The following is an 18,910-nucleotide window of genomic DNA, read 5'->3' as shown; positions in this document are numbered from 1 at the left end:
TTGCATTCTGTGCCACGCTACATGCGCATAAACCTTGACTTTGTCCATAATGGACTGAATTTCATAGATAAAATAAAAATATGAATAGAAATCTGCACAAAGGCTTTTCTTAGAAAAATGTTTTTTCTTTACTTCCAACAGGATTCGGCAAAAGCAGAGCAGAGAAAAATATGGAAATATAACTTAAGTATTTCGAAAGTTCACTTGAAAATTAAAGGAAGCTCAATTTGCTCAGATTACTTTGATCATTAGACTCCGGCTATAAGAACGAGAACAGCACAAAAATAGACAATACAAGAAGCGGATGTACTGAAAGTAGCAATTTTTTATTTGTTTTTAAAATGATTTACAGGTAACCAAAGACATCTTTCTGGAAATCGATACAAAGAACATGTTTTCTGCAGTTGGTTCAGCGAACCTTGTCCGTCTATTGAAACGACACGTGGGAAAAACAGCTGTATAAAATAAAAAATAGAGTCCCATTCTGAAAAGTAGAGTCTACTAGTCTAGATTTTGTTTTCTTTCCATAAGCAACCTATTTACATGTATGTACAAACTTGTTCCATTCCTCCAGATGTGAATAAAGCTCTTTAATGTTAAAGGATTACAAGGAGTTTGTTGGGTTTGGATTGGACCAAAGAGAGGCTCTGAGGTCTCATGTTTGGAAGTGGACGACAGGAGTCAGAAATCAAATAAATTAGGGTGACGGGTCAGGGGTCAACACAATACCTGTGTGGGAGTTGGACAGTATAGGAGAAATGAGAAACATTTGTAAAATAAATGTAGGGGCCAAACTACTATAAAAAACATCAAACCGCTTAGGAAACCAACAGGGAATGGGCTATTGTAACCATGGAAACACAGTCTGTCGTTTGGATGGTACCTCATCTGATATTCAACATTTCTAAATTCCAAAATTAATCAGTTTTTGGTAAAAATGTTTTAAATGGCCATGCAGTGACATTCTGGGACCACATGTTGGCTGTTTTAATGTCTTGAGGAGACGACAACAAATCAGAAGGACTTTACTTCTTAAAGGAATCATTTTACAACATGGAACGAATGACCAACCAAGAAATAAATAATATATATAAAAAAACAACATATAGCAGAGGTAGATCGAGATTAAGGGGGTTAATTACCACTGGAAGAGTAAGTATCGTGAAAAAATGTCTACAATTACTGACGCTTTATTCATTTGGATGTGATACGTCTTTTACTAATTAAGCTTGTTAGTCGTTATCTTTTTCAAATCATTTTTTAAGTGATTAAAAATTCCTTCCCCTCCAACCTGCCCAGATTCTACAGTCAAACCCACAAAACCCAAACCTCAGGAGGGGGGGGACCTCTTAATGAAAAACCTCCCTGTTAACAGATCAACAGAGGGAACAAAAAGCTTAAACCAATCAATCAATGGAAAGCAAGATAGGGGTCAGGGGTCACGGACGGCAGCTCCAGCAGAGTTGCTAGAATCCAAAACATGTGTCACGCTATGTCTGTTGGGAGAGGGGAGACGTGGGGCGTCTGATGATGGCCGAGTAAAGGGCCACTACCGTCCGTCTGATTAAAGGAGATGTGGCCAGCTTAGCGTGGGGGACACAACAGCACAGGGAGTTCACCTTCAATCTGAAGCCAAAGCTTGATGTTGAAATGGTTCTGTCACCCTTAAAACATGGCCGGCTGAACACAACTCAATCAAACTGAACAGAATACAACTGAGCTGCAAGTCGTACAACAATATGTGACTCCATCATTGATTATGGCGTGTGTGTGTGTATGTGTACGTGTATGTGTCAGTGCTTTAACAGCTCTACAGTGATGATGAAGATGGGTGTCCGTGCGAGAGAGAGAGAGACGGCTTCAACCTAGCAGTGCTCTAGGTAATCGATAACTTTGGAGATGGACTTGTGTCCTGCTGTGCCGATATCACACTGGAGAGAGGGAGGGCAAGAGACATGGATAAAAGAGGCAGAGCAAATGGGGGCGAGAGAGATAGATAAGGAGAGGAGAGAGAAAATGAACACAGGGGAGATGGGGAGAGAGAAGACACAATAAGTCAGTTACAACACAACCACACACACAGACCCACATAACCAGGAAGTCTTGATTCAATGAATGAGATAATGCTTCTTGAACAATCAATTTAAAAGCTTAAAAGATGCATTGATACCAAGGGAAATGTCTCAGTCAGTGTAACTCGGGCCTTGGGTTTAACCAGCACGCTGAATGTTCCAGTAAGGAATCGGATGCAGAATGATCCATTGAGTTTCATTGAGGAACCAAGATGGACGCTTGGAGAATAAGGGAACTTACTGTGAGGTTCATGAAGTTGAGGAACTTTTTGAGCATCTCCGTCAAGATGGAAAAGTCACCTTTAGGCAGGTTCTCTCTCACAGTAGTCACATTCATCTGGAGGGGAAAGGGAAATGGAGGGAGAGACGCAAACAAACGAGAGGAAGTTAATATGGAGGGAAAAGGTAAAGAGAGAAAGGCATTGCTGGTATTTATCCTGACTCCTGATGGGACATCTGTCCCTCAGGGCTCCCTGACGACTAACAAACATTAATAAACGAGGACAACGCTGTCCAGAACGTGGAGAGAATCTTAACGAAATCCAACCGCTCAGTATCGTCCTGGGGTTGTCGATCATGTGGAGGATAGATCGGATGGTCTAAGGTCACCACAGATCACTATAAGGTCTCAATGAAGAGGAGTCAGGATCCACTCTGATCAGACACCTGGCACCCACTAGGCTCAGATTGCTTGGTTTAGACTCCAGGTGTTCAGTCCAGGCGTTTGACTGTCAAGACATTTGAACCCGACTGGAGTGTAAGGCGGGGGCCTTCGAAAGGTGCGTGTAGAAAGGTTAGGTCTTACCGGGCTGCCCTGGCAGAGGCAGCCGAGCAGCAAGGCGGTGTAGGAGGCCACGAAGCTGTCCTCCATGTGCTTCCCTGCGTGCAACAGAGCTGAGGACCAGAGGGAGAGAGTCAGTCCACATGCTGTACACATTCAGGGAGCAGACCCCTGAATCCAGAGAATCCAGGTCCAACATGCTAGCCACTACGCTCCGGCCTGGCTAATCCTGGCCTTCCTGTTTGCAGAAGCCAGCTTCCTGTTTGCAGAGGACCACCTCATGTTTGCGTCACATGACTGGCTGTGTTCATAAGGAACTGCGCTAACCTTTGTTGAGGTCCAGTTCCCCCTCCTCCTCCTCCTTCTTCTTCTTCTCCTCTTCCTCCTTCTTGCTGGTCTCGGTGGCGGGTTGGATGGCGTTGTCGTTGGCGACCCACTGGATCTCGCCGCCCTCCTCCTGCCACTCCCCGCTCTGGTCCAGCGCCGGCTTTGGGGGCTCCTTGATGAGGTCATCAGTCTGCGACTCGGCCAAGAGGGCGGCGCGCTCCCGCTCGAGGAACAGCTGGGGGAGGAGATGAGGTCATTTCTCGGTTGTTCTAATAACGCCGTTTCCCAAAGCCACTTCCGGTTTCCCAAGTGCCATCACCCCCTCTGTGTCCCTTGAGCAAACCAACTCACGGTAGCATCTGACAAACGGTTAACATATCTACGGCGGTCTTAAGAGCGAACCCCCAGGCTTACTGGAGCTACACCATAATGTACTTAATGTCTTCTCCCCAGACACGTTCGCTTTCTTAAAACCACCCTTTTGTTACACACACACACACACACACACACAACCACACACACACCAAGCAACAGCCGCGAACCGACCGACGCACACACCCACCTGCACTAGGGCGGCGATTGCGTTGAGGGAGCAGAGAGCCACGGTGTCGGGGGGCTGAGCTTTGGGGGGGACGGAGGGGTCTGCGAGCCCCGGGCTGACCTCCACCTCCACCTCCATCTCCATCAGACAGTGCTTGTTCCTGGCGCTGTACTCCACCAGGTTGATCAGCAGGCCCAGACCCTGGAGGGGGGACGGAGGAGTGTGAGGACACAGTTCCACAGAGCTACACAGGACGGGATTTGCATGTTATAGCATACCGTTGCATGTTATTGTGCCAGATAGCATACGTGAAGGACACATAGAAATAGCATGAACAAACTGACCATGAGACGGCATAGAACAATACCATACCGGACAAAGTACAATTTAGCATAGCATATAGCAACACACGATTGCATTGCATAACAGAACAGTAGCGGTCCATCTCTGAGTGTGGGCGTACTGGATAGAAACACAATGGCTCGAGGCCGGCCGAGCCAGGGAGATGCTAATCACTCCACGCTTAAAGCCATGCAAGAACAACATTCGTGTAATTCAGATATGCGTTTAAAAACACACATTTCATTTCATATTTCATTAAAAAGAGTTTAAAGAGCTAAATAATTTATTCCACTGAAAAAGATGCCAGGGCCATGTCCTATCAAGCATAGGAAACGAGTTAGGGGAACTAAGGTGCAGAAAACACCCTAACCCTGACCAGAGACACACTGTCCACACGGCCTAGGATGTTCTGACTAGAGACACCAGCTGGTCTTAGACCCAGACGGCCTAGGGATGTTCCTGACTAGAGACACCAGCTGGTCTTAGACCCAGACGGCCTAGGGATGTTCCTGACTAGAGACACCAGCTGGTCTTAGACCACAAGGTCTAGGGATGTTCCTGACTAGAGAGACCAGCTGGTCCTAGACCCAGACGGTCCAGGGATGTTCTGACTAGAGACACCAGCTGGTGTTAGACCACACGGTCCAGGGATGTTCTGACTAGAGACACCAGCTGGTCCTAGACCCAGACGGTCCAGGATGTTCCTGACTAGAGACCAGCTGGTCTTAGACCACACGGTCCAGGATGTTCCTGACTAGAGAGACCAGCTGGTCCTAGACCCAGACGGTCTAGGGATGTTCTGATTAGAGACACCAGCTGGTCTTAGACCCAGACGGTCCAGGGATGTTCCTGACCAGAGAGACCAGCTGGTCCTAGACCCAGACGGTCTAGGGATGTTCCTGACTAGAGAGACCAGCTGGTCTTAGACCACACGGCCTAGGATGTTCTGACTAGAGAGACCAGCTGGTCTTAGACCACACGGTCCAGGATGTTCTGACTAGAGACACCAGCTGGTCTTAGACCACACGGTCCAGGATGTTCCTGACTAGAGACACCAGCTGGTCCTAGACCCAGACGGCCTAGGGATGTTCTGACTAGAGACACCAGCTGGTCTTAGACCACACGGTCCAGGGATGTTCTTGACTAGAGACACCAGCTGGTCTTAGACCACACGGTCCAGGGATGTTCCTGACTAGACACCAGCTGGTCTTAGACCACACGGTCCAGGGATGTTCTGACTAGAGAGACCAGCTGGTCCTAGACCACACGGTCCAGGGATGTTCTGACTAGAGAAACCAGCTGGTCTTAGACCACACGGTCCAGGGATGTTCTGACTAGAGACACCAGCTGGTCTTAGACCACACGGTCCAGGGATGTTCTGACTAGAGACACCAGCTGGTCCTAGACCACACGGTCCAGGGATGTTCTGACTAGAGACACCAGCTGGTCTTAGACTACACGGTCCAGGATGTTCTGACTAGAGACACCAGCTGGTCTTAGACCACACGGTCCAGGGATGTTCTGACTAGAGACACCAGCTGGTCTTAGACCACACGGTCCAGGGATGTTCTGACTAGAGACACCAGCTGGTCCTAGACCCAGACGGTCCAGGATGTTCCTGACTAGAGACACCAGCTGGTCTTAGACCACACGGTCCAGGACTTTCTGACTAGAGACACCAGCTGGTCTTAGACCACACGGTCCAGGGATGTTCTGACTAGAGAGACCAGCTGGTCTTAGACCACACGGTCCAGGGATGTTCTGACTAGAGACACCAGCTGGTCTTAGACCACACGGTCCAGGGATGTTCTGACTAGAGACACCAGCTGGTCTTAGACCACACGGTCCAGGGATGTTCTGACTAGTCGCACACGTTCTTGTCTCTCTGAGAAAAGCATTGCAATATAAATCGCGAGCACACATTATGAACTAATGGTGGGAATATTCATGAATCAGGGCATGCTGTTAATAGGGCTAATTAACCAGCATTAAACAACGTGTCAGCAGCGCTATTCGCCCGGCAGTAACTGCAGTTAGCGGACCTGTTTAAGGGGTTTTAATTAGAATATAACAAACATGGCTGTCCTAGTCGCTACAGAGGCACTGGGTTGGAATGTCAATCAGTTCAGTCCGTTTAACAGAAAACAAACAGATCCACTGGATCCTTGCTACTTAATACTTTAATGAGTGAGAGTGGCCTGCTCACTCAGTATGTGTCTTGTGGTGACATGGTTTGATAAACACCATGGTCTGTCCGACCAGGTCAGGCCTCTGCATTGTAGGGTGCTCAATGCTGATGAAGACTTCCAGGCATTTTCTGTCATTCAAAAAAACGTCTGGCTAACCAATCAGGTCAACTAGCCGTCAGGAAGATCCTTAGTGTGGATGTGTTTTTATAGCCTCAGATGTGTGTGTGCGTGTAGGCCTGAGGTGGTGTGTTCATCGGTGTGTACATACCAGCACTCTGATGTCAAACCTCTTTTCCTGAGGCAGGAGCGGAGGGACTCTGAGAACACAGTTCAGAGCAGTGATCATCAGGTCCTGCTGCTCCCCTGTCTTAGTGCTGCCCCATTCTGTGGGGGGGGGGGAACAAGACACAAAGAGAGACATTATCAGCTTACATTCACGGCAAGAGTGTGCGTACGGTAGATGCTTTTTGGGAGGATCAGCTGCACAAAGTATTCAGACAAATGATATAGGGTACGGTAGGGCGGGGCGATGTGGACCTAAAGTCATATCTCGGTATCTTCAAGCAGAATATCGATATAAGATAAATATCGATATTTGTCGACGGGGGGGCGCCGATTTACCATTGCTATTCCTACCGTTCGGAATTGAATACAGTTTGATGGTTGAATAAACCGTGGACTAGACACTGCCTCCGCCTCGTATTTGAGAACATTATAATATTTAATATCACGTCCAAAAGCTGTGTGCGCCTCCGGAATATTATGCACAGAATTGCAACCCTTTGGTCGCGACAGTTTTTCAGCACTCTCTACAAATTACGTGATTTTGTAATACGTCAGACACCTTATATCCAAACCATTTCCAGACTATGGAGCCGATGGTCTTTCGCTTACAAACAAGCTCCTCGGAGCTGCTTGTGCCGGCGGACTCCATGTTTCGCAATTTCAAAAAGTGACGTGAGTGGAAGGGGGGGGCAGAGACTGTGTGTGAGAGCCGGAGGCAGAGCGGGAGAGACATAAGCAGAGTTACGAAATAGCAGGCGGCAGGCGTGGTTCAAAACTGCTGTTATTTGGAACAAATGTGCTGTAATTTCAACGCAAATTTAATTATATTGATGTTGACGATAGGGTCTCGTTCCACATCGCTTTCGAAAAAATATCGATATTTATTTTAAATATCGATACATCGCCCAGCCCTAGGATACGGCTGTTTAAGAGACGCCAGGACAAGGGTCCGATGGCCCGACCACCCAGACTGGGCTGGCCCGGTACGGTTCCGCCCCCTCCCAGCGGCCCCAGGCTCCTCGACCCACCATTGTCGTGCGTGAGGTTGACCAGCACCCCGATGATGGCCCTCATGCAGTCCTCCACTGCCTTGCCCACGTTGCTGTTGGAGCAGAAGGGCAGCGAGGTGCCGTCGGAGCAGCGTGCCCGGTTCACCTGCCGGCTGTAGCGCTGGACCATAGCCTCGCAGCTCCCCAGTGCCCTTGGAGAGAGGAAGGGGGAAGGAGGAGCTTAATGTGGGGCTTAAGGGGAGCACAAGGGGGGTGTCACGGTGGTAGACGGCAGGTGAAGGGATGGGGATTCATTCCAAGAAGCAGATATTACTTTGTCGTTGTAAACATTTGTTTTTATTCATTACATGAGCAATATCTTAGCAAGTCTTCCTAGCCTATGATATCGTAAGGGACGAGGCTGAGGCCAACTACGAAACATAAAATAGAACACACCAGACGATAATTCAAGATGTAATCGCTCACACAGCCGCAGCAATACCGGCTCCATCATCAAATCCAGCGACGCCATCAGAAGATAAAATAATGTGAGGTGCCAGTGTGATAGGAATAACATCCTCTACACAGTGAAGGAGATCATACAACAGACTGGTAGCCTGAGGCAAGGCGCTAGCAGTCCATCCCCAGGTGTTGCGGACCAGACTGTAACCTGGGGGGGGGCCCAGAGTCTTCTCACGTCTTTGTTCTGAGGGGTCCAGTGAGACACTCTCAATGGGGCCCCTGCAGAGGTTTGACACTAACCTCTCCCTAGGAGTTTTGGGCCGCGGAGTGGGAAAGCTTGAACTAAGAGAGGTCATCCTTTGAGTTCAAACACTGAGGAACGTGGGACAACCCGCCCTCTCGAATCAGAGGATGGGGGACCTCCGGAGACCAGTCCATGCCTAACTCCTCCCCCCAGCACATTCAAAGACACTGTTTGCGCACAAGAGCCGGCAAGGCTGAAGGTTGATTAGAGGAGACAAGTTCAGAAAACATATGGATATGCGTTTGTGCGATGCGTAATCGCTTACTTGGCAGAAGAAATGATGAGCGATGAGTCCTTGTAGGCTATCAGATAGCTCTGATTCTCTGGGTTTTGCACCGTCACCTGCAAAGGAAGACATCACAGAAGATCAAAATGGCTGCCAAGAAGACAATGAGCCCACAGCTTTAAAAAGACAGAAGTGATATGGGTTGGTAGGGACACGCCCCTTTAGGTACATTTGGACAACACAAGATAGAAGTCTGGGTTTTAACAACAAGAAACGCCTACCACACTGTGTATGTGAAAGGAACACACACTTGTTTTCCTTGAGAACTCCCACCATTAGAAGAAAAACATTAAATTGCTGCATGTCGCATGTTTCTGATCAACAAACACATAAATACGAGGCCAGACACACTGGGCAATGTTCATGGGTTTCTAACTCATATGATCCCACCATCGTTTGATGCCAATCCACCTCATCTGTCCAGAAAGCCGTCTCTAGCTACTTCACATTGACGAGAAGTTTTAGATCAACACCGTATGGTTGACGTTAAGAGGCTGGACCTCCAGGGGTCGTTTCTGCGTCTGTTTGTTTGCATGGGTCTGAATATTGGCCGTTTATGGTTTTGTTTTCCACGAGTATAAAATGAGTATGCATGCGCGTTGTGACTGGTGTGAGCCTTACACTGTCCAGCACCCGAAGACAGCGCTCAGCCCCCCAGAGAGAAGACACCAGCTGCTCCTTGTCATCCTCCTGACTCAGGTTGTTCACACACTCTTTCACTGGGAGGGAGAGAGACAGAGAGATATAGAGATTACTCTAAATAGAAACTAGGAGTTGAAATCCAATGGAAAGTACATTGGAGTCTACAGGGTCATTGAATGTGGCCAATGCCAACTACCTTTGTCCACTATATGGTCCAGTCCACCCAGAAGCCGTAGCTCCTCTTTGAACCAGTCCCCTGCCCTCTTGGAGGTGAGGGACAGCAGAGTCTCCATGGCCAGATGCCCGGTCTGCGTGGAGAGAGAGAGGCAGAGTGAGAACCCCCACCCACAGAGGAACAGCACGCTGGTACGCAGCAGAGATGAGGAGGAACAGGGGTAAAGACAGAAGGTAGAGAGAGGGGGAGGGATGAGAAGGAGAGACGCAGGGGAGGTAGACAAAATTTGTGAGCTGAGAAAAGAAAACCAACAGGACAGAGAGAGTAACATAGTTATGCATATTCAGTCATTCATTTTGTTAATAACTAGCAGCAGTATGTTGAAAAGGCAAAAACCATCAAATGACTCAGAAAGCATTCCGCTATGATATAATTTACTCATTTATAAATAACTATTAAAATGCTCATGGGAGGGCGTGGAATAATTGTTGTTCCTCTGTAGCCGTGAATACATTATGCCAGCATGTGGTTTGTAACAGAAAAGCAGAACGAAAAGCAGACTTCCGATAAACAGAAGTAAAATTTGTTTTGGATAGAGACAACACCTAAAAGGACTAAATGGTATTGAAGCAACTTTCTAACCCTGCTATGGGACCTTATGGTTGTACTGGTTCTGTATGAAGCTCTGGTTCCAGACCTTCTAGCCTGTTGTACTGGTTCTGTATGAAGCTCTGGTTCCAGACCTTCTAGCCTGTTGTACTGGTTCTGTATGAAGCTCTGGCTCCAGACCTTCTAGCCTGTTGTACTGGTTTCCCTCTGTATGAAGCTCTGGTTCCAGACCTTCTAGCCTGTTGTACTGGTTCTGTATGAAGCTCTGGTTTCACACCTTCTAGCCTGTTGTACTGGTTTTGTATGAAGCTCTGGTTCCAGACCTTCTAGCCTGTTGTACTGGTTCTGTATGAAGCTCTGGTTCCAGACCTTCTAGCCTGTTGTACTGGTTCTGTATGAAGCTCTGGTTCCAGACCTTCTAGTCTGTTGTACTGGTTCCCCTCTGTATAAAGCTCTGGCTCCAGACCTTCTAGCCTGTTGTACTGGTTCCCCTCTGTATGAAGCTCTGGCTCCAGACCTTCTAGCCTGTTGTACTGGTTCCCCTCTGTATGAAGCTCTGGTCCCACAGGAGAACCCTCAGGAGAACCCCAGACCTCCATGACTCACGGTGATGTTCTCCAGGTCCAGATGCTTGTTGTGCACCATGTCGCACAGCTTGCGGATCTTCTCCTTCACCTTGGCCATCTCCCTGGCGCTGAGCTGGGAGGCGGAGTCTGTGGCAGCCCCGCCCCCCTGGTCCAGGTCCAGCTCCAGCAGGCGGATCATCAGGTCCAGGCAGGAGCGGTCCAGGTCCATGTTGAGACGGTCCCTGCTCAGGATGTACATGAGGGACGCCGTGCACAGAGCCAGGTTCTAGTGGAGAGGGAGACAGAGCACAGTGTTGAGAGGAGAGCTAACATTTACAAGCACAATCGTTGCAGTTTCAATTAGTGATATATTGGATGGAAACAACGACTTCATGCAATGTCCTGTACGGTTTGAGTTTGGTTACCTTAATCGCACCATTCCAGAAAAAGCAGTGTGCAACCATTCATAACTGGCAACCAAACACATTCTGACTCATGCTATAGGGCATGAATCAGCTGGGCCATCAACTGGCCCTCTAACAGCCGTTCTCACGCAGCGCCCATGCTAATGTTAGCCTAACAGCAGCAGCGGCAGCAGCTGGTTAGCACGGTGGGCCGGCTGTGGGGAAGAGGAGGGTCCTTTACCGGCTGCTGTGGAGCGTCGTTGAGGGTGTTGAAGACCTGGGCCACCTTGCCCCGAGCCCTGAGGTGCATCCTGAAGCTGGGCATGGCGCAGCGCATGGCCAGGCTGATGACACTGGACAGGAACACACAAACGCACGCTTGGAACAAGGGGCTCACATCCGTTTGGCCCTTTGGAGGCTTCGGTCCCGAAGCGGGCCTGTGCTTTGAGCGGAAAGAGTTCTAAAACTATATTTTCTGTTTAGGCCCTTCCAACAACAAATATGGATAACATAAAAACATCTCATCAATGCGGAATTAGAAACTACTAAAGGTACAACAACATTATCATTCTAATAGGATAGCGTTAAATGATGGACCAGCCACGGCGCCCTACAGTCACATACGGTTCTCCTTTCAACTTGGCAGGCCCTTCAATCCAGAGCGTATCACCTACATTTTCAGTAGAGGCCTAAAAGGTATGCATATGTTCCCTCTGGATCAAAGCAAGAACCTTCTAGGGTAGGAGTCCAATCACCCTCACCACTACACTATCCCCCAAACCCAGGACCATGCTCCCCTGAACCCCAGGAACACAGTTCAACTGGGCCCTGTGGTGGGACCAGGGAAGGTTCCCCAGTGGACTGGGCCCTGTGGTGGGACCAGGGAAGGTTCCCCAGTGGACCGGGCCCTATGGTGGGACCAGGGAAGGTTCTCCAGTGGACCGGGCCCTGTGGTGGGACCAGGGAAGGTTCCCCAGTGGACCAGGCCCTATGGTGGGACCAGGGAAGGTTCCCCAGTGGACCGGGCCCTATGGTGGGACCAGGGAAGGTTCCCCAGTGGACCGGGCCCTATGGTGGGACCAGGGAAGGTTCTCCAGTGGACCGGGCCCTATGGTGGGACCAGGGAAGGTTCCCCAGTGGACCGGGCCCTATGGTGGGACCAGGGAAGGTTCCCCAGTGGACCGGGCCCTATGGTGGGACCAGGGAAGGTTCCCCAGTGGACTGGGGTGTACTGGTTAGATGAGGGAGGGAAAGTCTGCTGGTGGACTGACCTAAGGCAGCGTGTGTTCAAGGGCTGTCCGCTCTTGAGACCTGTGGCCAGGTACTCAAAGTCATCCGTGAACTCCTGGTTCTCCCCAAACTCCACCACATCATTGAAGTGCTTCACGTGCTGCACCACCGTGAAGAGCTAGAGGGGAAGAAGGGAAATACCTTGATTTTACAATGCCATTCAAGGTATTTTGAATCAAGAGAGGCAGAGAGGGGGGAGAGAAGCAGAGGGATGGAGGGAAAGACAGGTGGATAAACAAAGAGACCCAGAGGAGGAGATAAACAGGGAAAGACATGAGAGGAGTGAGTGAATATATATATATATATATATATATATAAATACATATATTAGGGCTGTCAAATTAACGCGTTAATTGGGATTAATTAATCACAGAAAAAATAACACGTTAAAAAAATTAACGCAGATTAATTGCGCTTCTATAGTGCCCTGTGACCCGGTGCGTCATTTGCGTTGAAACAAAATGGAGGCGGACGAGAAGACGCTGCTCAGCTCCGTGAACGTAAAAGTTCAAGTTTAAACAGCTCCCAGACGGAACTGTAGATAGGAAGACCGTTATCTGCAATCTCTGTAGTAAGGAATTTTCCTATCACCGGAGTTCATCAACCCTTGAATATCACCTCAACGCAAAACGTTTGGTAGCAAGCTGGCAGGTACGAGCTGCCACCGCCCCTAAAGCTGGCGCTAGCAGCCAGCCTCGTCAAGCCACACTCGACTGAGATGCATTGAATCCTGAGTGAGATGGAAATGTTATTAATTTGATCTTAAAATGCCCCGTATTTTAATGAAAGACATGTTTTAAATAAAAGAGGCATTGAAGTTTAAAGTCTATTATGTCTATTATTCATTGAGTCACTCATCTGCCATAATTTACTTGAATTAAATAATTTTTAAATACTTTCTCGGAAAAATGTAAGTTTGCGATTAATTTAGATTAATTAATCACAGAGCTTGTAATTAATTAGATAATTTTTTTGAATCCCTTGACAGCCCTAATACATACGTGTGTGTGTGTGTGTGTGTGTGTGTGTGTGTGTGTGTGTGTGTGTGTGTGTGTGTGTGTGTGTGTGTGTGTGTGTGTGTGTGTGTGTGTGTGTGTGTGTGTGTGTGTGTGTGTAAACTTCTACATCCCTCATCAAAATACATTCCCTCATCAAAAAATGCATATAAGCAATTGAGATGCAAGACAAATAATCCAGTAGTAGACGTATCGATTGCTAAGCCACTTATTAACAGAGTATAAGTGAGCTCAGATTGGCCGCCTACTACCAAGGATTCACTCAACGGGGGAGAGAAAGCCAGAGAGTGAGAGGGAATTTATGAAATGTTCCGTTAACTCCATGGCAACCGAGAGAGCGAGACCAAGGCACGGCTCGGGATGAAGGGATATGGATAATGGATGGCAAGATGAGAATCTACTAAATAATGAGCGGAAGACAGGATGCGGAGAGCAAGAGAGAGAGCGAGAACAAAATCATGTTTATGTCCATATGAAAAACAAAGTATATGTTGTACATCACCGCAGGAAAACAGAACAAAACCGCTCAGTCCGAACATTCTGGAACCATGCTGTATAACACTTGTCCTGTAACATCATTTATTCAACAACAAAAACATTCTAGCGCAGTGTGTGTGTGTCTGTGTGTTTGTGTCCGTGTGTTCGAGTGTGAGTCTGGGTGTGTGTCCGAGTGTGTGTGTGTGTGTGTGTGTCCGAGTGTGTGTCCGGGTGTGTGTTTGTGTCCGTGTGTTCAAGTGGGTGTGTGTGTGTGTGTCTGTCCGAGTGTGTGTGTACGTGTGTCCGGGTGTGTGTGTGTCCGTGTGTATACTTGTCCGTGTGTCCGTGTGTGTGTCCGGGTGTGTGTCCGAGTGTGTGTGTACGTGTGTCCGGGTGTGTGTGTGTGTGTGTGTCCGTGTGTGTGTGTGTGTGTGTGTGTGTGTGTGTGTGTGTGTGTGTGTGTGTGTGTGTGTGTGTGTGTACGTGTGTCCGGGTGTGTGTGTCCGTGTGTGTGTCCGTGTGTGTGTGTGTGTGTGTCCGTGTGTGTGTGTCCGTGTGTGTGTGTCCGTGTGTGTGTGTCCGTGTGTGTCCGTGTGTACCTCTTTGTGCTCCTTGCGACACTTGAGTGCAGTGACCATGTCCTGGTAGGGCTCTGTAGGGATGGTGGTGGACTTGGTGACCCTGGGGGGCGGCGGGGGAGCTTTGAAGAGCCCGTCGTCCTTCTGGGAGCTGGAGTCCTTGGTGGAGCCCGAGGCCACCACCTGCAGGAACACAGCCCTTAAACCTTCAGCCTCGGGAACGTCGCGTCGACCGGAAGTGCACTCACAACGAGGTCGCCACACAGCTGGCCTAAGTGTAAAGACTCGTTTTGGAGGGGGGTCACAGCAACATTTTAATATTCATCTGGTCCATCTCCCATCAGCTGATGCAGAAGATGTTTTGCGTCATTACTTTGACACTTGGCACTCCCCACCAGCGTTCTCTCGGCAGAGTTGCTGATGATATTCCCGCTAGAAAACACAACCATAAGCGAAGGCATTCTGCGGCTGTCTACGGCTACCGGCAAACATGTAGTCCCAATATGCACATTAGTGATGACATGGTCCGTCATCAGAACGGCGATCTCAAGGCAAGAAAGAGCTCTAAATATGTAATTATGTTCTTTAAACAGGATTGCTCACAGCTTTCCAGTTTGACACAACATGGGTAAGCATCCCGACATGGGTTTCACCCTAAGCAAAGAGCTGTAAACAGAGGTGCGTTCAAAGTCGCAAACATAGGCGAACGCTCGCAAACGATTTCAAACATGTTCTGCAAGCGTGCCGATGTCTTTAAACGTTCGCGAACATAGGCAAACTGTCAGAAGAGGTAGTTCTCCGCAAGCAGACATGGATCACGGACTGCAAGAGATGTGCTCCCAGATGGAGATTAACATTAATTCCTTTCCTAAACCTAAAGCAATAGATAAATCGTTTAATATAGCCTATCTACACCCTTACTTCAACTGATGTCTTGTGCATCCTAAAATGTGGTCTGAACGTGACGTCGCAGTAAGTGGGCACAACTTCAGTGACGTAGCCCTCTATTCTTGAATCGTGCGAATTCCTTGTCTGCAGTATACTTTCTACGAGATCCACAACTTTTAGACATTCTTCTGTAAACTTGTCAATTATCATGGAGGCTGCAGCTAATAAAATGGCCTTTCTTGACGCCATTTGTTTGTTTACAGTTTAAAACGAACGTTTTAAACTGGGCCACTTGCAGTTTAAAACGAACGTTTTAAACTGCAAGTGGCCCAGTTTAAAACGAACGTTTTACACTGGGCCACTTGCTCTTAGCGATGGCCTCTCTGTCTCACTCTCTCTCCCCTGCACTTGTCAAGCCCCCCTCTTTCCCTCTCTCTCACTTCCTCTTGTCTGTTCCTTCTGTCTTCCTCTCTCTCCCCTTCTCGTCAAGTTCGGTGAGAATCACTTGCTCTTATCCAAGCAGCCTTTCACCAATCCTGGCTGCCACAAACACTTTAAATTCATAACAGATACACCACTTCTCAAACTCGATAAAATAAACAGCTCATGTCAATCGAAGAATTGTCGGTTCATTATTCCACACACACACACACACACACACACACACACACACACACACACACACACACACACGTATGTATACAGTGGGTTGAACGCTGCATTCTCCCCATGGTGTTTTGGGTCCAGGCCTCTTTCCAGTACACTTTCTTTCCACCAACTATCAAATCCCCTAACCTTGCAGGTCCATTTTACCCTTAGGAGCAGGTTGTGTACCAAGGTGTTAGCAGATCTTGTTTAGAACTGACGCCTCAGTCCTGTGTAGGGCTTCCTATCCTACAATTACAATTAGGGCATTTAGCAGACGCCATTATCCAAAGCAACGGTTAATACACACATCGACACACCGACGGCAGGGTCAACCATGCAAGGCAGCAGCCAGCTCGTCAGGAGCAGTTAGGGTTAAGTGTCTTGCTCAGGGACACATCAACACTCTGAGCTGGGGATCGAACTAGCAACCTTGCGGTTACAAGACAACTGCTCTACCTCCTGAGCTAAGCAGATCCCCTAGCCGACCCTCTATCCTAAAGCAAGTATGTGATGTTTTAGAGTTGATATCAGTGTTTCCGCTAGAAAATATTGGTGCCGGTCATCATGTGACCTGGAAGGTTTCATTTCAAAGTTTTTTTTTTCTTTACTTTCGTTACTTACTTTCGATATTTGCCATCTGTGAAGCGTGCCGCTGCTGACTTAGAGTCAAATGTATCGAGAGTGTCTCTGCTGCTTGCAATGCGCATAAGCCTCGTGCCTCTTCCTTCCCCAAGGCGGCTTCGCTGAGCAGTCTTTATCAGAGCTTAGATCGGGCCCAGAAAAATCAAGCCCGACCCGTGCACGTTCTGTCCGAGCCCAGCCCAGCACATTAACTGTAATGATGAGCCCGACCCCGATTTCAACCCGACAATTTTTTTGATACATGTGTAACATTGTACACATTTGTTACTTAGGCCTACTCTGCTAAATATATATGTAAGGGATAATGTATACAACGCCGGTAATTATCGGGAAAATAAGCCCCGACAGGGCGAACAGGACGTCGACGCGCAGCGGAGGTGTCTTGCTTCGCCCTGAAGGGGCTTATTTTCGATAATGACCGGCGACGTTCTATACATTATCCCGCTTATTACACGGCTACTTGCCAAAACGAAAAAATCACTTCACATGGTGTGTCTTTTTACAATTTAATCGTTAGCAGCATTCGTAGTGTTGATCAGCAGTGAAATAGTCCGCCAAAGACGTTGGCGTCGCTTAGCAAACGAAGACGCTGGGGTTGACAAGTTACCGGACTATTACCCATGCAAGTGAACGGAGCGTTCCACGGCATTGAGTAGACTCGAGTAATAAAGGCCTATAATATTTCTGTTTACGGCATAGATTTCTCCTCAGATTAGGCCAATAAAGCAATGATTAAAAAAAAGGCCCGGCCCGACCCAGCTCGAGGATAGTGGTGGGAAATATCGGCCCGACGCGCATTGTTTTACATGAATTGGCTAAACAAATGACCACTGTAGCATATTTAAACACAATTCAAATTGGGCAGAGAGAATTATTTCCATTGGTCATTCTGACCGGAGACATTTAGAATTTTCGGTCCTACTCATTTTTTTCCCGGTCAATGACCGGACAACGGAAACTATGGTTGATATGAATAAATCATTCTTTTTTCTGCAGATCGCTCTCGGGTCTTTAAGCGGTAACAGCCCCTGCTCACTGTGACAATGAACATATGTCTGAATGTGTGCAGCACGTGTGTACTTACGGTGTTGGTCTGTGATCGGGGCAAAGACACCACTGGGGGGGCGTCCTCTTCACTGTCCACGGCCCAGTGTCTGGCGTTGTAGACCGCCTTGGTAGGAGACTAAAACACACAAAAAGTCAATTACACAATACTCTTATCTAGAAAAACACTCCATTTGTACTCAATCATTCCAGGGAAGGCCAAAGAGAAAGCGACGGCAGAGATAATGTGAGTCCTACATAGGGCTGTAACTAACGATTATTTTAATAATCGATCGGTCGATTATTTTTTCGATTAATCGAAAAAAAGAAACATTTGTAATTGCCGCTTCATTATTCAAAAACTGAACATTACTTCAAATTCACAGTGCAGACTGAAGTGTAAAAACACCAGGTTATTGCTCCAACATCCCGGAACTATTGAAAGTAACATTAAATGATAAAAAATAAAAATAAACATAACTGGGATAACACAAAAAAAACATAAAATGTATGATATACATTTATAAATACACAGTATATAAAGGGATGTCCATGGTTAACCAGTTAACCGATAAGATCTTTAACTGGTAAATACTATTTGTTAAAAATGAATTAAATCATCTTAATTTCTCTCAGATGACAGATCGTTAATTTTTATTGATATTGATACAATTTGAGACTCCTTAACGATCCAAGTCTTTATTGATACCACTATTGATACTTTTCTATTATTTTGTTGAAATATAACTTGTATTATTGCTTTAACTGCTGATAAGATGATCATAACTCAAGGACGTTAAACAGGTCATAATTCCATCTTTACTATCTATTTTATATTGCTGGGAAAACAAGTTTTGGCCAAAATCTCAATTATTTAATTTTTTTGTGTTGCATTTGAACACATCGATCATATTACTGAGCCGACCTGAACAGGTCAAATTTGACACTGTTTGCTACTTTTTTTTTAAGATAGCTAGCTCTATATCCTGCCGATTTTAACATGGATTACTATTTTTAACTGACGGGACTTTCTACACCGCCCGGTTGTGTGATTACTGCCGCTGCTCTGAATGACTGTTGATGCACGCGGTGCCGGCTCGAGCCCGTCTGCACACCGTCTGAAGCAGCAGCAGCTGACAGAGTTTTTGGTTGGACTAGACGGATACTGAGTTGAATGAGTTTCTTTTTACCCAAAGACAGTGAAGGTAAAACACTTTTATATAGGCCTACAGTCCAGTGTTAAGATATGACCAAATACAAGCTCTGGTCGCTCACACTAAAGCTCGCTGTGGGCATGCATGAACCAAGAGCCAACCTGCCGGCGGCTGGCTGTAAACAGTGCCGCGCCTACGA

The 18,910-nt window shown here is 47.4% G+C and overlaps 1 protein-coding gene across 1 annotated transcript in view; it reads right to left on the bottom strand.

Annotated features, from left to right (window-relative positions):
• Window positions 1-313: 313 nt before the first annotated feature.
• Window positions 314-18,910, bottom strand: part of LOC307090315 (wings apart-like protein homolog) — a 44,349-nt gene continuing 25,752 nt past the window's right edge. The window contains exons 6-20 of the mRNA XM_079756899.1: window positions 17,598-17,696; window positions 14,357-14,518; window positions 12,246-12,382; window positions 11,216-11,327; window positions 10,611-10,856; window positions 9,417-9,528; window positions 9,200-9,297; window positions 8,558-8,634; window positions 7,566-7,738; window positions 6,521-6,636; window positions 3,743-3,922; window positions 3,181-3,415; window positions 2,878-2,966; window positions 2,314-2,409; window positions 314-1,931 (exon numbers count right to left, since the gene is read on the bottom strand). Of these exons, the coding sequence (XP_079613025.1) occupies window positions 1,866-1,931; window positions 2,314-2,409; window positions 2,878-2,966; window positions 3,181-3,415; window positions 3,743-3,922; window positions 6,521-6,636; window positions 7,566-7,738; window positions 8,558-8,634; window positions 9,200-9,297; window positions 9,417-9,528; window positions 10,611-10,856; window positions 11,216-11,327; window positions 12,246-12,382; window positions 14,357-14,518; window positions 17,598-17,696 (1,998 nt within the window). The 3' untranslated portion in view covers window positions 314-1,865. The remainder of the gene's footprint in view (window positions 1,932-2,313; window positions 2,410-2,877; window positions 2,967-3,180; window positions 3,416-3,742; window positions 3,923-6,520; window positions 6,637-7,565; window positions 7,739-8,557; window positions 8,635-9,199; window positions 9,298-9,416; window positions 9,529-10,610; window positions 10,857-11,215; window positions 11,328-12,245; window positions 12,383-14,356; window positions 14,519-17,597; window positions 17,697-18,910) is intronic.

Source organism: Pollachius pollachius (genome assembly GCF_949987615.1).
Source record: "Pollachius pollachius genome assembly, chromosome: 19".
NCBI classification, from domain to species: domain Eukaryota; kingdom Metazoa; phylum Chordata; class Actinopteri; order Gadiformes; family Gadidae; genus Pollachius; species Pollachius pollachius.
The sequence above is the reverse complement of the archived record's forward strand: the minus strand, read 5'-3'. Positions and strand labels throughout refer to the sequence as shown.